The sequence below is a fragment of the Emys orbicularis genome, chromosome 10 (genome assembly GCF_028017835.1).
Source record: "Emys orbicularis isolate rEmyOrb1 chromosome 10, rEmyOrb1.hap1, whole genome shotgun sequence".
Lineage (NCBI taxonomy): Eukaryota > Metazoa > Chordata > Testudines > Emydidae > Emys > Emys orbicularis.
In genome coordinates this window covers 67,672,445-67,690,926 of record NC_088692.1, presented here as the reverse complement: position 1 = coordinate 67,690,926, position 18,482 = coordinate 67,672,445, and the positions used below count along the sequence as shown (strand labels likewise).

Sequence of the window (18,482 nt, the reverse complement as noted above, 5' to 3'; positions counted from 1 at the left end):
AGACTCCTTACTCCCTTTCCTCCACTGCATGCCAGGCTGAGGCCTAGTCAGACTCTAGCTCTAAGTAATTTATATAATTTATACTTATATGAAGACTAATAGCCAGTTGATGTTGCCAAGTCCCATTAAAGCAAATAGCAAAACAGCAGTGCCACAAACAAATTCCGCAGGTAACTACTACACATACTCTCTAGTTTTTTTCAAAACTTGTTTGTCATTGGTCATTTCAGAGCCAAGCTCACTTTGCTAATTTATCAATGTGTGTTGCCAAGTACTCTCATTTACCTAGTAGAGTGAATGTCTTCTGGGTCTCCATCATATCTGCTCTGTCATCGACTCCTTCGATAACAGTGTTGCCACCCATTCTTGTATAATTAAATTCTTCTGCATGCTCTACAGATGAAAAGTAAAACTTATAACAATTAATGTACTTGGTAGTGGGACAGAGAGTCTTTCATCAATAAGTCAGTAGATATGAATGAAAATGGAGTGAAAGCTGTTACCATCCGATAGTTCTTCTAAAATGAGCTCATGGTCTTAGTGTACTTCCGAAATGAACAGGAATCCACATAACAAAACCAGTACAACTGACACTAACCAGCACCCCTTTTGGAAATCTAACAGAGGGCTACGGATTGATTGGTAGGGAGATGAACTACCATTTTATGCTGAGGCTGGGTCTTCCAGATTGCAGTTTAAGCTCACATGGAGCTTTTACCATGTCGTTGCTCTGTGGACAAATAAAGAAGCCTTCACTCCCCAGGACTGTCAATATGGCATCCTTCACAAGCATATTCACTAAATAAAGTGTTAAGAGTGTGATTTTCAAAGACACCTAAGGACCTGATCCTGCACCTCTAAAGTTACTGGAAGCTTTGCCACTGACTACAGTAAGAAGGCTCAAACCCTAGGCAACTTAGAGTAGGTCTACTTTGTGATGAAAAACCTGTGGCACCAAGTCTCAGAACCTGGGTCAGCTGATTCAGGTTTGCAGGGCTTGGGCTGTGGGGCTAAAAATTGCAGTGCCTGGGCCCTGAGACCCGTCCCTCTCGTGAAGTCTCAGGCTCCAGCCTGAGCCCAAATGTCTACACTGTAATTTTATAACCATGGAGTAGGAGGCCCATGAGCCCGAGTCAGCTGACAGGCCAGCCGCAGTCATGCCATGGGACTTTTATTGCGGTGTAGACATACACGCTGGCCCACAGGTCCCACTGAAAGTCAATAAGATTTGTGCTCTAAGACATTTAGGGCTCTTGAAAATCCTACCCTTAAAATGTAACACTGCAAAGGTGAAGAATAGTTTACTTTCTTGAGACATACCCAATTTAAGATGCTTAAATTCTGGTTGCAGAGCAGAAGCACACAGCTGGTAGAATATGTGGTAATTTCGTTCATTCTCTGACTGCAAATGAAAGAAAAGAAAACCATGATACTGGAGAAAGAAAAATAAACACGGAAAACATTTGGTATTTGACTATAATTGTAGAAGAGTGAATGATTATCCAAGTGTAAATTTTATTGCAATCTAGTTTGAGTCAAACATAGCCTATGCTAAAATGGACATGCTTTTAGAATTCAGCAAGCACTTTGGCTGTGGCAAAACCAAGGGCACTTCCTCTCCAAACCCCATGTCAGTGCGCAGAGTTCTTTGCCAAAACTGTTAATTTAATAATTGATTCAGTTAAAAAACTAACAAGGGCCGGCAAATGTAGCAATGTGCACTGCTTCCTTTGGGACTGCTAACTGAAACACTATTCACAGAAAGTGGAAAGCTCTCAAAACTATTTTTATAACCATCTGTTAGATAACAGATGTACAGAGGTAGCTGTTCTGAATACCTGAGAAATTATAAACACAACTACAAGCAAGCAGTACAACATTTTGTTTTGTGTGTTTTTGTAAAAAACAAAACAAAAAACCAACTAACCAACCACCAGATATTTTCCATGCTATTTTAGCACCATTATTTCACAATACAATAATGACTGACACATAATTAGGCCCTGATCCTGCAAACACATAAAACACACATTTAACTTTACATATATCAGAGTGAAGTGAAGTATATTCATAAGTGTTTGCAGGATTAGAGCCTTAGAAAAATAGGTTAAATAAGATTCCACAATGCTACAATTTTTTGCATCTCAAAGTTTAGTGTTAACCACAACCTGTTTTGTTAAATTTAACCTTGAAAGGATTTCACCTATTATGTAAAAACAACGAGGAGTCCTTGTGGCACCTCAGAGACTAACAAAATTTATTTGGGCATAAGCTTTCGTGGGCTAGAACCCTCTTCATCAGATGCATGAAGTGAAAAATACCTGCTCCTGTATTTTTCACGTCATGCATCTGATGAAGTGGGTTCTAGCCCACAAAAGCTTATTCCCAAATAAATTTGTTAGTCTCTAAGGTGCCACAAGGATTCCTCGTTATTTTTGCTGATACAGACTAACACGGCTACCACCCTGAAACCTGTCACCTATTATGTGTTACTGAAAAAAGTTTATGTTTCCAATGTGCTTCTATTAACACTGGCTTTATCAGGGCAAATAAAAAAAATCCATCTAAAATTAATGAGATCTTTGATCACTTATATCTAAGAGAAGAATTTCAATTGATTATGCCACCCCAAACAAACAACCTGGCTTCTCAAAGTGGAAAGTGGAAATTTTGCTAACCAAGTTGCCAAAATCTCACTTTGGATAGAAGTTTTCTAACATTGTTGTAGCTTGGACAGTGCCTGAGTCTGTCAATCACTCAAACTATTCAGTTCAGAGAGCAGTCTAAGTATTTAGATAGCCCATCTCCACAGTATTTGAGTAGGGTGACCAGACAGCAAATGTGAAAAATCGGGACAGGGGGTGGAGGGTAATAGGAGCCTATATAAGAAAAAGACCCCAAAATCAGGACTGTCCCTATAAAATCGGGACATCTGGTCACCCTATACCTGAGAGGGTTCAAAGTATCTACTTTCATTTTCCACTTAAACTTGTCCAAATAAGTGACTTAATCTAGCCAAGTCTCCAATGTGACAACTTGAAATTTGAGAATGAAGCAACATAGGTTTTGCTAGGGGAAAATAAGTTACATTATGGTTTGCTGTACCATCTAAACTAATTGAACAAAAGGAATAATGTTAATTTCAGTTAAGTAAACTTGCAGGAAAATTTTGCCCTTATCAAATGCCTCAGCTTCATTTCCATTGTGTATTCTAATATCATGAACATTTCTTAAACAATGCAAATAAAACACAGCCCAGGCACATTCATTCCTTCTCTCGCAAGAGTCAGCTCTAAACCGCAATCTGAAATATAGAATTTCAAAATCTACACAAGCCACGTAGTAAGTTCTCATTTTTATGCCACTATTAGGAATGACTCAAAATAAGCTCCATTGCCCAGAGAGGCCAATGTACTGCACAGAGCAATTGATCCCCTAACTCCTCCCTCCTCCTCCCTTGGCCCTGCCCCATCTTGGCCGCACGGAGAAGACTTATATTTTTGTGGCTTGGAGAGGCAAGAGCATCAAAGAGCAGGGGTCGGCTTATAAACGGGTCTACACCAAAATTTGATGATTTTAAAAACTCTATGGAATCACTGAATTGAATATCTAATACATTGTCGTTTTGTTTACCTGGAGCATCTGCAGGCATGGAGTCCCTCGGCTCCCTGTGGCCGCCGTTCGCCGTTCCCAGCCAATGGGAGCTGCGAGAAGTGGCGGCAAACCGCGGACACTGGGAGCTGAGGGGCTCCGTGCCTGTGAACGCTCCAGGTAAACAAAACGTTCAGGCCCGCTAGCGGCTTACCTTAACGGGCCAGGAGCCAAAGTTTGCCAACCCCTGAAATATAGGGTCGGCTATGAAAGGGTCATACAGTTTTTGCTATTTTTACCTAACCATCTTGGGGGGGACGGCTTATAAACGAACGGGCTAATGAACGAGTATATACGGTATATGTATACCATTACATTCCAAACAAAAGGTACACACTAAGATTAATACAAATTATGCAATACTTCACCTATCTCTTTTAGTATAATGCTAACAAAGTTAAACGAGTTGTACAACAGTGATTTCACTGAAGTTGGCTTTTTAAACTTTATTTCACTTACTTGAAAGACAACTCTGGATTTCTCAAGCAAGTACGTCCTCATGTTGGCTCCAATGATTTGGTGTCTCTGATCAAAACTGATTTCAGTGTACTTCCCGAACCGACTGCTATTATCGTTGCGTGTGGTTTTCGCATTGCCTACAGCCTATGAACATGGTGAACCTCTTTAATGCCCAAACAGTTTGTGTCAACAGAATCATTCATGCTGTCCAGTTTTCAAATGTGAACATCTAAAGAGGTTCGCTTGCATCTGAAGAAGTGAGGTTCTTACCCACGAAAGCTTATGCTCCCAATACTTCTGTTAGTCTTAAAGGTGCCACAGGACCCTCTGTTGCTTTTTACAGATTCAGACTAACACGGCTACCCCTCTGATACTTGACATCTAAAGAGGAGTAACTCTCTCAAAACTTGACTATGACTTAGATGCATAAATACCCAAAGTTTTATGTGCCTAAGGATCAATCCGAACATCCAGAGATAGGATTTGGATGTTTATTATGAGGTGCAAGTCTGGAAATTAGGCTCAGAGTCTCTAGACAAATAATGTAACATGCATATATTAAATGCAATTCTATACAAACTAAGCACTAAAATAAATAAGTCTCTCTTGTGGATGGGAGTCTCAACCTTTTTCTACCCACAACTACAAAACCACCCACTTCTTTCCTCCTGTAACCATATATCCAAGAATCTTTCCTGCTGTTGCAGACAAAATAATAAAACAACCCCCCACATACTGCAATATACAAACATTTGTTTATTTTTCAAAAGTTCTTTGTGATGGTGTGTGTGGGTGTGTGTCTCAATTTGAAAATTTACATTTCAAATATACATAAAAAGATAAAGGCAAACATTTTCAAGTTTGGGTTCCAAAATATAGAACCTAAATAAAGTGGCCTGATTTTCAGAGGTGTTGAGATTCAAATCTCACTCAAAAATTAAAGAGAGATGTGGGTGCTCAAAACTTCCAAAAAATCAGACCTGTGATTTGGATGACTTAATATGGACTTCTATCTGCCATCACCTAGACTGAGTTCAAGACCACCTACAATTATCCATTAACGCCCACATTAGCTTGTGTTGTTGCTGAGTTATTACAGATGGTTCCAGTCAGAAAAGACGGAATTTAGTTTTTGAAAAAGTGGTTAAAGGAGAAGATGGTGACATGAAAAGTGTGACAGCACAAAACTGCAATAAAACAATACGTATAGCCTACTGAATAGTTACCAGTATATACATTATACTCAATACTTCACATTTGCAAGAAAATTAAACATATTTGTGACATGGATAAAAGTGTACGTACATGTTGAATATTTTTTATGATGTCATAGGACTGGGCTCTTAAAATGTATATAGTTTACTAAGAGTTACTTGAATACCTGGAATGCTCATTGACTTCTACCATAGGAGCTCAGCAGCTTTCAGGATTCAGCCTTTAATGAGTATAAAGACCCTTTACTTATACATCCTTAAATTTACCTCTGTTATTGGGTTGGATGCCAGTACTTTATCCTCCACATGCGCATTGCTGTTTGACTTACTGACTGTGGCAAAGTATCTCATAGCATATCTAGCAGACACAGTTTTTCCAGCTCCTGATTCTCCACTGACTATAACAGATTGATTCCTGTTGTTTCTAAAACAGAATGATAAGAAGGAGATTTTAAATATCTTGATAGTCTAAAAGTATATATATGCATGGAGTAAATGTTATTGTGACCAGCACCACTGCCAGCTTTCAGCTTCTCCTTGGTCTTTTGGCTTCTCCTGTTTTGTTTGTCCCCTGCAGGCTGTAGTCAACACAAATCATTGAGCTAGGACCACCTTTGTCCTTTCCCTGCGACAGGTATTAAGAAGGGGGTGTAAGTTCCAGAAACTCTACCCCTGAGCACCTCTCCGCAGAGGTTACAAGGTTCTCTTCTCTTTGAGGGTGGGCTGCTTGAAATTATCCAGACAAAAGGAATCTTAGCTGCTTGGACATTTACAAAACAAAATTCAATTAATGTCACAAAATAATAGTATTTGCCATGAGATTTTAAAATTATATTTTAGAAGAAACAAGCGTTAAACAATGAAAACATACAGTACCTTGCCATTTGTTTGTAAGCCTCTTCTGCCACAGCAAATATATGTGGATCCATATCCCCCATGTTCTGCCCACTATATGCATGGATAATGGCATCCCCATATATTGGCAACTGTTTATAGGGGTTCATTGCAACCAAAATGATTCCTATGAAAAAATAAACAGTACAAAATCAGATGTATCATCCCATTTTCTACAATACCTAACAAAAGGTAAGGTATTGAAAACTAGCAACCACAACTAAATTGCTGCGTAGTAAAAGTATTCATATCTGAACTAATCACTATGCAGGGGCCTGGTCACTGGATCAGTCCTTACTCATGCATAAATCACCCTGGCTTCAAGAAACTTAATTAACAGATTTCAGGAAAACATAATTCTGATCCTATTGTACTTTCAGCAGCAAAGATGTAAACTTTTTAAAATTTTAGTTTAATCATTTATCTGACACCCTGGGTTTGTTTTTACGTACCACTATAAGTGTAGATAAGTTTTGACTCCACAAAACGAACTTTAAGATTGTGTAGAACAGCAGGTTCATGGAGATAGCTAAGGGCTGTGAGGTCATTTTCACCAACAAGTATGTCAGGATTTCGTAGAGGTGGCAAAGGTGCTGGATCAACAGGGTAATTCAATTCCTGACAATACAAATTACATGAAACGCAAGTGTAAATACATATTGAACTTTTCGGCTACCTTTGTCCTAACTGTTGCATGAATGATGGATCAGTGCCTGATCTTGCATTCTGCCAACACCAGTTAACTTCCAATGACATCCATGGTCATTTTAGTGTACAAGGAATGCAAGATGGGCCCCCTCAATGTCTCATAAAAATAAAGGCTTATTTCCTTTCTCTAATATATTGTACTGAAACATACCAAGTGTTTTTTACATGAAGCCTCTTCAATCAGTACAGAGAATGAGAGGTTTAAATTAAACATAAAAACTCTGCAGTAGTTTAAATGCAATTTAGGGAGCATGAGTGTAGCTGGAGTGTCCTTTTTCACAGCTGTCCCAGGTGCTGGAATGGCCTATGGTCTTACAGGCAGCTGGTCTTAAGTTAGCTTCTAAAGACAGTTCTAACTTATCACAAACCTTTGACTAGGTGGGGAACATAAAGATGAGATAAAGTTACCTTTTCGTTCCCCACCAAGTCCTAGAAAATCTGGGACCTAATCTTCAAAGCCCTCTGTGGGATTGACCCAAATAACCCAAGAAAGCCCTTTATTCTATATGATCATGTCCTTGCATGACAGCTACGTTCTATTGGAACAATGGAACGGTCATCCTGAAGAGTGACATGTGTGTGCAGAAGAGGCAACTAGCTCATGATTGTGGAACATGCTTCCCAAAGAGCTCAGAATAACACTGGACCTCATTGCGCTTCGAAAAAATGTAACCCCTCACTTTTCTGACCTATATTTCCTTCAATAACTCAGCTTATATCACATTTTTTAAAAAGTAGTCCTTATAAAATGGGGAAAGGAAAGAGAAACATAGTAATCTTCTTGTGCTCACATAAACAAATTTGTAAGCTGCACAGATACCAAGGTGATGGGTGCAGTATAACAACTTACAAAGAGCTTCACTCCCATCTCTGTCCTTGCACCTCAGACAATCAGAGAAACATACAATAACTCATTCTCAGGCTAGGGAGGTGTTCACGATGTATTTTGGAAAAAAGTAGTGTCACAAATTAGAGGTTCATAACAGTGTGGTTCTACTGTATATGTACTACAAATCATATACTAAAGCAATGAGTTTACAAAAAAAATTATGGACAAGCTCCTCAGCTAACACCATAATTGGCATAGCTCCATTTCCCCTTGTCAGTGCAATGGGGCATACACTGACAAGCACTGGATGGTGAAATTAAGCTCTTTACATTTTTTTAGGGGATTGCTACTTACTGTACAGTTTTAATGGCTAGGAAATCCTAAGATTGCAAGAAAATCAAGAACATCGTACTGGCCACAGTCAGAAACAACATACTGGACTACACAGACCAGTGATCTAATCCAGCCTCTCATTAAAAATTGAAATAACTATGTCTATTTTTTCTTACCCTTCCATCTTCTAATAGTAGGTGAAGCACATGGTCTCCTGTTCTGTAGTTTTTTGTGATTTCAGCAGACTGCCAAACTTCTTCGTTGTCAGGGATCCAAACCCTGTTGTACTACAACAGCAGAATAAGATAAGCATTAACTCTAATGCTATTTAAGGAACAGACTATCTTAAAAATACATTTTCCAGATTTTTTTTTGTATGTGATCTAATGGTTAAAATACAGGACTTGGAGGCAGGACTCCTAGGTTTTATTCCTGGGTCCACTATGGACTTACTGTGTTACCATGGGCAAATGCCTTGTGCTTTAATTATATTTGTAAAAGAGCTATACAGTGTAACCTCAATTATCCAAAGATCTCAGAGGTGCTGGCTCAGAGTTTCAAGTTAAGCAGGAAGCAGAGCACTCTCAATTAAGGACACTGAAAAGAGAGTAAAATCATGCTTACTGCAGAAGCTCTGATTTTAAGGAGCATGCACAAGTATCTCTGCTATAAGTATGTAAGTATTACACAAGTCCAGGAGTCTTATTCTGTAGGATTTACATGATCACTTCCTTAAAACCACGTAAGGGGAGATTTAACATAGGAAAAATTTTGCAAAAGAAAATACCTACGCAGTTACTTTTCTTTTTATATGATTAAAGACCAAACTCCACAGAATAATCTCTCAGGTTCCTGAAGACAGACTTCAAAGCCTGCTGGATGGTTTCCCTATTTACAGCCAGCCAGCTAGCTCCCATAAGGCCAGCTGGTTCAGCAGGAATCTTTCACCCTTTAGGGATTTTAGCTCAGCCCCAGAGTTAAAGCATTCTGCCCTAAAAGCACCTTACACTTGATATGAGCTGCTGAACTGGATGTTTTTATATGTTTAAAGAATTGAACAAAATTCTTTGTAGAAGAGTTGTGAAACAATGTTTATTGAAGTGTTCTGAGCTCCTCAAAAGTAATACTGCTACTTAGGTGCAAAGTATTACCAACATATAACAACTTGCTGTGATACCTGTATATCTTAAATATGCTTTAGTCATGAGACTAAAGGCTAAACAGTGCAGATGTTCCTGTATAAACACTCACTTAAAAAGTATAAAACTTAAGTTATACAACAAAAGTGGAAGGAGTGTGTCCAGTTGCCATCAGTATAGAGTATATACTGTCTCTCTCTCGCTAAACTACTGTATTTATTAAAAGCAGCAAAGAGTCCTGTGGCACCTTATAGACTAACAGACGTATAGGAGCATGAGCTTTCGTGGGTGAATACCCACTTCTTCGGATGCATGTCGGCATGCATCCGAAGAAGTGGGTATTCACCCACGAAAGCTCATGCTCCTATACATCTGTTAGTCTATAAGGTGCCACAGGACTCTTTGCTGCTTTTACAGATCCAGACTAACACGGCTACCCCTTTGATACTTGTATTTATTAGAGAATTTCATTTAGAACCAATGCCGTTCTACATTTTTAATAATTTCCACTGCCACTTTAAATAAATTATCAAAGACATGATTATCTCTGTTGTTTATACTGGAGTTTGCTCTGGCACAGACCATCTGTTCTTCCTACTGTGAAGTCACAATGCTTTGCTTATGACATCACAGTCATCTCCACAGCAACAGATTGATGTTAACCACAACAGCATTATGACTTCACTGAAAGAACAAGCAAAACTAGCAACAGACTAAGGTGGGAAAATTCTTATCTGAAGTACACATCTCTTTGACAGCAGCCAGGGAACAGAAATTATGTAGGAGAAGTCCTTTTGTACAAATGATCTCTCTGTACAAATTTGCTTCTGTGTGACTCTCTCTTTACAGCACTACTGCCTTCCTCTGCTGATTCGTTTAAACTAAGAGGCATTCTGTTACCTGATTACTGCCACTAAATCGGATGTGTGAAACCAGACAAGAGTTGAAACTAACCACCGACAAAACAATCAAATCTCTACTTCTATTCTGCGAGTGACATAAGAAATACAGTATCATGATAGTAATCTACACTTCCATAATGTCTTCTAGCCAAGGATCCTGAAGCGCTTTAGGAACACTAAACACTAAAAGAATGAAGCCTCAAAATATGTCTATGGGGTAGGGATCATCGTGCCCATTTCACAGATGGGATAACTGAGGCACAGAGAGGTTAAGTAACTAGCCTAAAATCTCTCAAAAGGTATGTGGCAGTGGCAAAAATAGGATCTTGGGGCCCTATTTTCCTGCCACAGGATAAAACTTCCATTGAAGTCAATGGAAGCTCCTATATTTATGTCCTGCAGCAGATTGGTCTCCTGTTTCCTAGTGCTGTGCTTTAAAGACTAAAGCACAGCACTAGGAAACATTAAAAAAAGAGAAATAATATCAGGATAACCCTTTATTTTAATAGGCCACCACAGATGACTATCAGACTTCACTAGTGGAAACCAATGCAAATATTGAAAATCAATACTACTGAATGAATTTGAATAAGGAACAGCACTGATTAACGGCTTTGATATTCTGAATGCAGACTGGCTGTTGTAGTGCAGGGGAAAATGCTATTTACCCAGACTAATTATATCATCAACATGAAATCCTGAACAATTACCAATTATAAACAAAAACAAAAAACAACAGGGTTCTCGCTTTAATTTTCTGAACCAAACAAGCAACTTATTAGTGAAGCATAACAAAAAGGACATGCCAAAGTTTGAAATGCTGATTACATTTGAAATAATTCATTCCTAATTGCTAAACTTTCCTTTTCATACTTTTGTATTCAGTAATTGAGCACTGACTAGATTTTACCCATTACAGAAAAAATCCTATAGCAAAGAGAGCTTTAAAGTTTCATAGATCAGAATTCAGATCTTACACCTTAATGGAGTACTCATGTAATGGAACTTTTTTTTGCACTTTAGAAACTTGCTGGTTGTAACATTGAGAACATAGTACGATTTGGAAGGGGAATACTTCCTACAAGTTTTATTGTGCATAACAAGATAGTCTGATGCATAATGTGAATGCATCCTAACATTCCAGAAACGATTAATAGATTCATAGATTCCAAGGCCAAAAACCCTTGATCTAGTCTGACCACCCATATAACACAAGATATAGAACTTTCCCAAAACAATTCCTAGAGTAGATCTTTAGAAAAACATCCAAATTTTATTTTCAAATTGCCAGTGACGGAAAATCCACCACAACCCTTGTTAAATTGTTCCAATGGTTAATTTTCAGTTAAAAATGTATACCTTATTTTCAGTCTGAATTTGTCTGGCTTCAACTTCCAGCCAATGGCTTGCATTATACCTTTGTCTGCTATTTTGAAGAACCCATTAACAAATATTTGTTCTCCATGTAGGTTCTTATAGACTGTACTCAAGTCACCCCTTAACTTTTTCTTTGTTAAAATAAACAGATCGAGCTCCTTGAGCCTATCACTATAAGGCATGTTTTCTAATCCTTTAATCATTCTTGTGGCTCTTCTCTGAATCCTCTCCAATTGATCAATATCCTTCTTTTTTCAGTTGCCTGCACTTCCCCGCTAAACCAGCCCAGTTTTTAACCCACTAATACAGACTTCTTCCTCAATTGTGACATTTTGGGCATCTAGAAAAGTGTTCTTAAACAATTCCCAATCATCACTCACATATTTTTGGTTAAATTTTTCCTCCCAGCTGATTTGGCTCATAATTGTTTTCAACTTTGCGAAAATGGCCCTTTTAAAGAACTAACTCTCTCTCTCTCTCTCTCTCTCTCTCTCTATAGATATATATATATAACTGATCTGGATTTTAATCTATTTGCACATTATAAATGTTATCAAGTCATGATCACTTGTAGCACAGCTACCATTAATTTTTAGTTCTGTGATCAGTACCTCTTTATTTGTCAATATGCTACGGAGACCAAAACAGTAGCAATGATTTTGAAATTCTCAGCTCTAGCACTTATAGCAAAAACACACTCTTCAAAATGAAATAATGCCACGGCTGACAATCTTGTTAAGATCAACTGTCAGGGTTTACTTCCAGAAAATGTCCCCGGCCCCCGATGATCTTTCATACCATCCCCTTCCTGAAAGATCCCTCTCTGCCACATCCCCTTAATAGAACAGTAAATAAAAAATAAAACCATAATAAATAATGGGTGTTCTGTTAAAAAATATGCTGAAATCACTTCCATTTTGTGGTGCAGATTAAGACCATTTGTTGGTTTTCCCTTACCTTTCTTTCTTAAAATCTTGAGGCAGGGTTTCTAAATCTTTTTCCATACTGTGTACTACATCTTAATAGAGAGAGTTTTATTCTTCCAATTTGTTATGACATAACATCCCTATGACAACTGCTGCAACTGCTTACGCGGAAAAGCAACATTAATAAAGTATTTAGGCTGGTATTTGCAAAGGTGTCTAAGGGAGTTAGGACCCCAATTCCTATTGAATTTTAGTGGGATCTAGATCCTAACTCTTTTAGGCTCACTGGAAAATCCCAGCCATAATGCACATTTCTGTGTCTTTAATAAATATTTTTTCCTTTGAGAAAAGAAAAAGAAAAAAAAAAAAGGGACAAACATCACTGTCAACCTTTGCTCTTCACTTCATCTTCCCTTGGACCTGCTCTGCTTCATCCCCTGTGCCTCTTTGGACAGAATATCCAGAAGAGAAACATGTGCACAGAAACAATCATCATAGTATTATTTTTTGTTCTTGTTTTTTAAACAGTTGTTCACAGAGACCCTGAAGTGAAATCCTGGCCTCGCTGAAGTCAATGACAAAATTCGCATTGAATTTAATAGAACCAAGACTTCACCCTGATACTTTTTCCCCCCTGCTACTCTGGATATAGTGTTCAGCTGCCTCGTTCCCACTTCCCCATGCCACTTGTCTCCTACTGTCAGTGGGTTCAAGTCCCTGTTTTCTCTCCTCTTCTGTAGCAGTGACCCCATAGGAGAGCCATATAGGCTGAATCCTTATTTCCAAGCTGCTTTAGAGACATCCAAGCTTTCAAAAGACCCCTAATGGGAATACTCTCTAAAAGGTGACCCGCAAAGTATTTTAGAACAATGGTTTTGTACCATTTTTGCTTCTATGTGATATATACAAACATGTCTGAATTCTCCCCTTTTTCAAGTCATCTTTCCAGGACTCAGGAATAGCTGGTATGAGACCATAGGCGGTGCAGGTACTTCTTTGAAGGCACTAGCTTGTTCTCCAGAATCACAATTTTAATCAAAAAAAAAAAAAAAAGGTAAGTGTCTAGCTTTTATGCTGCCAAAGAAAACCTCAATAATGTGAATTGAGTGTAAACGAAGCAGAGGTAAGTCTGCAGAGAACCTGGAAAAATAGTTCTGTGAGGTGCCCCATTCATCTCAACGAAGTGTTAGCTCAGATGCCCAGGGATTATCATTTAAGAGAGAGAGAGGGTCACATATCTGCATCTTTGGATGCCACAAATGAGCTGGTGTTTGGGAGATACCACTACTTGCTTCTTTTCCTCTAATCAGGTGGTGTTCCAGGAGCCTACCAGAATCTATGGACATATTCAATCCCTCTTAAGGGGGAGCAAGCTCAAGGAGCCTCATGGAACCTACCATATTTTGAATATCTGCATAATCTCATGAGTAGCATCTTATTTTGGTGACTTGCATGGGCAGAGTTTATTTTGTGGGTGAAGCTCAAAAGAGTACCACCACCTTTCCCCCCTGGATCTGACCCCTGACAACCATCAAGAAACTTGATGGTACTAAACATATCATTCGGTGAACACCTTTCAAACTTCCAATGCCCTTCATGAGTCCGTTTGGTGATGCCCACAAGATAAGGAACATTTTGCATATTATTAAGAAGATATGCAAAGTCACAGAAGTCTTTCTTGAACAACTACAATCCATAGTAGTGAAATTATTTTTGCCTAAGCGATCAAAGATAACCCCCAAATCAAATTACTAAGACATTTTATACCCAAATAAAAGGTGTTGTTTAATAAGATAGTTAAAATTTCTTCTTTGTCTATTTCCTTGTCTTGAAATACTAGGCTAGATTTTCACTTTTATCGCTGCCACATATGTTGATTTCATGGGTATTTAAGGTTTCAGAGTAGCAGCCGTGTTAGTCTGTATCCGCAAAAATAACAGGAGTACTTGTGGCACCTTAGAGACTAACAAATTTATTAGAGCATAAGCTTTCGTGGGCTACAACCCACATCCGAAGAAGTGGGTTGTAGCCCAAGAAAGCTTATGCTCTAATAAATTTGTTAGTCTCTAAGGTGCCACAAGTACTCCTGTTATTTTTATGGGTATTTAAGATACTGTATACATATTTACATATGCTAAAATAGAGCATTTCAATAAATATTATTCTAACCAGACCAACAGTATTATAATCAAACTGCCTAGCCTAGATTAAGCATGATCATATGTGAGAAACTAAACTATGCTTATGTAAAGAACAAAAAAAGCATGTGACCAAAGTATTCTTCAGAAAGTGTCCCAGCAGTTCCAGGTGCCTCCATTGGTAAATGTAACCAGCCAGCTTAAGGTCGGTTTAATTGAACCCTACCTTACAAGTAAACACAGAGAGTTTACTTATTCTCCGTTAAAGTTACACCCAGTCTTTCCCCACCTGCATGACACTATGCTGGATTCAAGAATAGATTGTGTTCTTTTAGCTTCTCAAAAAGAATTTTAGCCACTCAGAAAGAATTACTTATGTGCAAGTAATAAGATGAATAAATATAGTCAGTCCAGACATCTAGAGTTAAACTTGTGTATTATGGCAGAACAGAGATATTTGATTGTAAGTTAGTAATACACAGACACAGTGTTTACCTTGGTTATTTAAAGAAAAAAGTTAAACAGACAACTTATTTACCATGACATTATAGTGACTTGGGAAAAAACAGGAAGTAAATTATACAAACAAAAAATTCAGTTTACATTTTGAAGAATAAATTTCCCCTTTAGCTTCATGAATGACCAATTATATTCAAAGTTTACAGCTGATATTCTGTATTTCAAGGTGCTTATTTCAGAATTGCCTGAATGACTAGTTTAGCTTGTTGGGACTTCTGCATAAATAATGCCTCATACTCCCCCAAATACAACAATATCAAAAGTTTCAAATAAAAGTACTCTTCCATGATACCCACTTAGGAATTTTAAAGCCTACTTAGGTTACTTCAATTCACATATATGATATCTGATACATGAGAGAGCTTTTAAAAATAATCTGAGGAACAAACTGCATACCCTTGGAATGAACTGCATTAACTTGAACAAACAAATTAAAACATACACAACTACATATATGAGTGTCGCTGGCCAGCCTTTAACCTAAAGATGCCCTTCCCATAGTAAGCAATAGTAAATCCGTCATTCTTCTTCTATTCTATACTGAAGCAAGAAGAGATGAAATATTGTTCAGAAACTTAACTTTTCTTTTTCAAATTACATAAAAATGTTAATTGCATTCCTATGTGTCCTATAGAGCTGTATACTGATATTACCCATATCCTGCTCCATAGATGCTGATTGTATTTTGTCTCATTAGTCATGTTAAAATGTTCTGTACATGTCTGGCTGTCTCACTTTTTGCTATATAACTATATGTTCATAGTCAGAATACCAATTAACATATACTATTTTTAAAAAACAAATGCAAGTACGTTCATTTTGTACAAATTGTGCCAGATTGTGTCTTGGTCTTGGATATAACTAAAGACTTACACAATATGTTTTAGATATGTCTAAAGAGGTACTACTTCTACCAGTTCAATATACTGAACCACATCAGTGGGTGAGGGGAGTGAGAGATAGAATATTAAATCAAAGTTAAAACTTCCATGGGTTTCCTACTGCATCTTGTCTTATCTATGGCTGTTGGTCTTATTTTGCAAATACTTAGGCACATGCTTTACTAAATGGACACATGCTTAAAGTTAAGCATGTACTTAAGCATTTGTAGGAGTGGGTTTTATGGATGTGTTTTAGATTAAGTTTTCTTTCTTTAGGTCTTTTATAGCGCCGACTGCGTATTCAGAGCTGAATAATATAAAAACGTGTCACCAAAGATTAAGTCTTATTTATTCTTTTCTGACCTTAACAATGTAATAAGTAAATAAACATGGTTTAAGTAAAAATGTCCTCAGCTACTGATATAGCCGTCTGTGGCTCATGCACTGGTAGCCAGGAAGCTGCACCCAAGGATTCCTCCATACAAGGGGAATCCCTCACAAAACGGGATCCCCTGGATTTCTGTTCTACTTTCTGTCTCCAGGGCAAAGCAAACTCACTGGACATGAGAACTGGCCCCACAGTATGCAAACTGTAATGTGATCATAATGGTAATAAACACTTAGCACTTGATCTAAAGGTAGATAATGCTTATAGATGGGGAAAGGGAGGAGGCATAGGGAAGTGGCGTGACTTGCCAAACCTCACTTCAGTGTCAGAAACTGGGAACAGAAGCCAGGTCTCATGATTCACAACAGCATTTCACTTCTGTTTCATTATTATTGCCTAGCTGAAGCTCTATACAATTGTGTAAATGTTTGGTTTATTTATTAAAGCAATTCTGCAGGCAGTGATAGTGTCCTTATTTTAGTTTAATAAATAACCTATAGAGTATAGATATAACAGAAACCTGCAGTTTACTAGCCCTGTTCAGTCCCAGGAGAGTGGTAAATCATAGCTAGTTATTAAAACCAGTCTCTTGGGTGAAAGTCATGATATTTTCCTATAAAAATTTTTTTTAATCTCAACAGCCTACCATAAATTCAGCCTCTCACAATATCTGGCACTTTTCTTAATGCCCCAGTTCCTGGAGTCCTGTGATTATGTGGGAAGGGTAGTTTTCATTTAAAAGAGTGAGGGAGCGGGGGAGAAATTCTGGCTCCACTGAAGTCAATGGAAAAACTCCCATGGACTTCAAAAGGGCCAGGATTTCCCCCTACTTTTCCAGCTGTCATAGTTGCAGAGAAAAGCTAGTGGATGTGAAGCCTCCAGTACAAAGACCAGAAGGCAGATCCAAAGACCCCCAAAGGTGTGTGTGGTATTTTTCTTTTTAATCTCATGCTTCTGGGGGGCTTCACTCACGATTTCTGAGGGACTGGGGTCGGCAAGGCTGTGCATTTACTCTCCAGTCCCGTACTTTGGAGGCAAAGTATAACCGGAGTCAGGGGTGCAGGGACAATTTTTATGGAGGGGGGGGGGGTTGCTGATGGAAACCATGTGCTCGGTGTTTGTTAATAGGACTTCAAGCCAGGGGGGCGGCAGCACCCCCAGCCCCACTGCCCCGAGTTCGGGTCCAGGGACCCTCTGGTGCTGCCCCGCCCCCCAAGCTGGGGGCGCGGCGGGGCTCCGGGGACAGGCACATCCGGCTCGCCCTGCCCACGCAAAACCTTTTTCCCTCCGTCCATTCCCAGAGCGGCAGGTGCCCCTGCCCCGAGCGCGGCGGCATCTCCCTCCCCCAGCCCGCAGGGAAGGGGCGGCGGGGGCAGCAGGGCAGGCCCCGGCCGGCCAAGGGCCCCGCGCTGGAGGGACGCCGCAGCCCCACTCGCCTCGCACCCGCCCGGCTCACCTGCGTGTAGAGCTCGGCCAGCGCCATGGGGCCGCTGCTCCGCGCCTCCGGGAAGGAGCCGGGCTCGCTCCGCAGCTGGCAGCTCCCGGGCGGGCCCCGCCGCGCCAGGTGTGACCCGCTCCAGCCCCTCCCGAGCGGGGTGGAGCCGAGCCGACAGCGGACCTGCCGCTGGGCCGCCAGGGGCCTTCATCCATCCGTCCCCCGCCGGGGCAGAGACCAATCCGGCTTCACCCCCCTCCCCGCCAGAGACCCCTCCCAGGGGACGTGCCGCCGAGCAGGGCCAGAGACTGAGTGTGGAACAGCGCTGCGTCTTGGCGCCTCGAACCCGTGTGATGTGTGACCATCGTTTTAACATGGGTTGACCGCGCTCGTGCTGACCTCCAGAGGCCCCTGCTTGAGCTCAAACGGTGGGTAAACGTGGTGGCCCTAAACTTGGCTGGAAAACCAGCAGAGAGGAAGGAGGGCCAGAGCCTGTCCACACAGCCGCTCCCGAGATGTTTTCAAGCATGATGTTACCCACCGGTGCCTGATCAAACACCGCTGTAGCTAAGGCACTGCCTACTCTGCTGTGCTGGAATTGAGGCAAATTCTCAGGCTGTGGGCCAAGCACCAACGTATCTGCACTGTCGTGTGGCCCGAAGACAGACAAGGAAAGCAGCCATTTGCAC

At 39.9% G+C, this 18,482-nt stretch overlaps 1 protein-coding gene across 1 annotated transcript in view; it reads right to left on the bottom strand.

Annotated features, from left to right (window-relative positions):
- Positions 1-17,841, bottom strand: part of MYO5C (myosin VC) — a 56,120-nt gene extending 38,279 nt beyond the window's left edge. The window contains exons 1-8 of the mRNA XM_065412438.1: positions 17,815-17,841; positions 8,265-8,375; positions 6,671-6,836; positions 6,201-6,345; positions 5,592-5,748; positions 4,111-4,254; positions 1,321-1,402; positions 286-393 (exon numbers count right to left, since the gene is read on the bottom strand). Coding sequence (XP_065268510.1) covers positions 286-393; positions 1,321-1,402; positions 4,111-4,254; positions 5,592-5,748; positions 6,201-6,345; positions 6,671-6,836; positions 8,265-8,375; positions 17,815-17,841 — 940 coding nt within the window. The remainder of the gene's footprint in view (positions 1-285; positions 394-1,320; positions 1,403-4,110; positions 4,255-5,591; positions 5,749-6,200; positions 6,346-6,670; positions 6,837-8,264; positions 8,376-17,814) is intronic.
- Between the last annotated feature and the right edge of the window lie 641 nt (positions 17,842-18,482).